Below are 2,905 nucleotides of genomic sequence, written 5' to 3' on the forward strand. Positions count from 1 at the left end.
TTGGGATTCATATCATACACTATCACCTTCTATAATAACTATGTAGATTATAAATGAGAAAAGACTACCTCAGCGGGGTTAGATTATAGGTGCTCAAGGGGTTTTCCACAGGAGCCCACTCCTGAAAAGCCTTCCTTACTTTCCACAGTTATATGTGAAACATAAAACATATTACATATATTCACAATGTAAAAGGGATAATTCTGAAACTTAAAAGTTAAATGTGAAAGTCAACATTCACATTTTTGGGTTTTTTGGTTTTTCTTTTCTTTTTTTTATAGAGACAGAGTCTCAGTTTATTGCCCTCAGTAGAGTGCTGTGGAGTCACAGCTCACAGCAACCTCCAACTCCTGGGCTTTGGCAATTCTCCTGCCTCAGCCTCCCAAGTAGCTGGGACTACAGGCATCCACCACAGCGCCCAGCTATTTTGTTGCAGTTTGGCTGGGTTTGAACCCGCCACCCTCAGTATACGAGGCTGGCGCCCTATCCACTGAGTCACAGGTGCCGCCCCACATTTTTGTTTTGAATAGCCTCTGTACTACATGACAATAACGCATAGTCTTCATATAAACGAATAAAATGACCATAAACACAGACTTCTTGAACATGGAGAGGCTAAAGAAAATAAGCAATAATAGCATTAAAAACAATGTAAGAAAAGCTTTAATTTCTGATATGTTGAGTGTTTTGGTAACTGGAGAAAGTTTTTATATCAAGTTCTTACTAGTGACCAAAGTACCCTGGCTAGAAGCAAGACTTAAAGTATTATTTTCGGTGTGTTATTTTTAACACTTAATATTGATTCAGATGCCTTCAGTCTATAGGTTTTCTCTTACAAATACATTAAAGCATTTCTAAAGGTTACCTAAACTTTTTCAATTTACAAATTAATTCCATAATGCATTTAGAAGTATCACTGTAACCAGAAAGAGTTTTCTCTTTTTTCTAAAAATTTTAATTTCCTCCTAGGGATAGAATTTTTTTTTTAAAGAAAAAAAAATTACCTAAAGATATGGGATTGTGAGGTGTCTGTAACAGTCTTTCATTGTAGGCTTCTGACAACTTCTCTAATTGGCTGGACAAATATGAAAACATTTCCTGCAACAACAAAATGTCACATTTAAAACAAATCAAAATACTTACTGCAACTTGTCAGTTTAACAAGACAAAATCTGATTGTTATGAAATCTGCACTATAAATTAACTCATCCACGTGCCCTATGAGCCAACTCTCTCCTCTGCCACATACGGTGAGACCCACAGCTGCCACATCTATCAGAAACCACAGGATTTGGTAAAGGCAAAGAAACACCCCAATTCCTACCTTGAGGCTATTACGTGTCTATCACAAACGTATCTTCTTCTCAGAATCTTCGGAGTTACCACTCTGGTCCAAACAGCTATCAACCTCTTCCCTGGCCACAGTGATAGCTCCTAAATGGTTTATCTGCTTATTCTCTCACCTCTCTATAATCTATAATTCTGCTTATTCTCTCACCTCTCTATAATTCTATACTCAGAAGCCAAAGCGACCTTTCAAAAGCATAAGCCAGATCATGCACCTCCTGGCTGGCTTCCTCCTATAATATTAAAAACCACATTCTTCATCTCTAGGGCTCCCCACGATTGACCCAGCCAATACACCCAACCCACCAACTGTTACTTCCCTCACTCCCCACGCACCTGCCACATCAGCCTGCGTCTAAGTCTTTGTGCTCCCTCTCCCTACATTTCCCTCAGTCGCCTCTTATGTCCCCGTCTGTGGAGATCTTGCTTTGTTAATTCCCTAACAAAGTAGCTCTATAGCTCTGTCCACCCCCAGCCTATTTTGTTTCCTTCACTACACTCCCCACAATCTGGAATTATCTAATTAATTTGATTAAATGAGTATTGCCTGTTACTACTTATTAAAATGGAAAAACTCCTTGATGACAGGAGCTGTCTGCTTCACTACTGTTTCCCCACTATCAAGAAAAATGTGCCAGACTTTAGGATGCAAGGTACTTACAAGGTAGTTTAAAATGTATTTCCTAAATCACACAAAGTTAAAATTAACAATTCCTTTAACTCAATTAAAACAATATAGCAGCTCTTCTAATCTCAACTACTCGGGAAGCTAAGGCAAGAGAATCACTTGAGCCTACGAGTTTGAGGCCAACCCGGCAACATAGCAAGACCCCATCTCTTAAAAAAAAATAGCAACTATAACTATAAAGTTGTCCTACTCTGAAAAATAATGTATGTTCAACAGTATAAAATATAATAAAACTATGTTTTATTGGTAAAAAAATGTCATGTGTATTTAAGTGGCAGTTTAACAAAGTTACAAATAAATATTAAGTTGACAACTATATGAACTAAAATTTTACTTTCTTCTCCTCATAAGGCCTTTAAAAACAGCCCTAATACATCTGTAGCTGAACAAACCCATGAGCACTGACCTCCCCTATCTGTGGTCAAAACATATAAACTCAGCCAAAGGCTAACAGAGTACCCAAGTGGAGACAGCAGGAAATGACACCTCAACTTCAGAGGCCACAAGAGCTGCTTCTGTTTTCTCCCAAAGGTACAAGTTAGATACTCTGATCCTACAGTGGGTCCCAGAGTAGCTTCTGCATATCGAAAGCACACAGATGACTATCTTTTGTTAGGTAAAGGTTAAGCGAAAGGGAAAATTCCTACCAGGTTTATGAATTATTGAGTTTACTAAAGACCACAAATGCTTTTATCTTTGTCAATATAGTACATATAGTTTATATTCTCACCTAAAAACCTTAATTAATCATTCTTAAATCATGGGATATTTTATAAGATTAGTTCTCAATGTATTACAATTAAGAAATGTTAGATGGGCTCGGCGCCTATGGCTCAACCGGCTAAGGTGCCAGCCACGTACACCTAAGGT

At 37.9% G+C, this 2,905-nt stretch overlaps 1 protein-coding gene across 2 annotated transcripts in view; it reads right to left on the reverse strand.

Annotated features, from left to right (window-relative positions):
* The window catches only part of SEPSECS (Sep (O-phosphoserine) tRNA:Sec (selenocysteine) tRNA synthase), a 33,616-nt gene that overhangs the window by 3,139 nt on the left and 27,572 nt on the right, over positions 1-2,905 (reverse strand). For both annotated transcript variants that reach the window (XM_003793505.2, XM_023515336.1), the window contains exon 9: positions 1,005-1,098. In XM_003793505.2, coding sequence (XP_003793553.1) covers positions 1,005-1,098 — 94 coding nt within the window. The remainder of the gene's footprint in view (positions 1-1,004; positions 1,099-2,905) is intronic.

The sequence above is a fragment of the Otolemur garnettii genome, unplaced genomic scaffold, assembly GCF_000181295.1.
Source record: "Otolemur garnettii isolate 467f Iridium unplaced genomic scaffold, OtoGar3 scaffold00069, whole genome shotgun sequence".
NCBI classification, from domain to species: domain Eukaryota; kingdom Metazoa; phylum Chordata; class Mammalia; order Primates; family Galagidae; genus Otolemur; species Otolemur garnettii.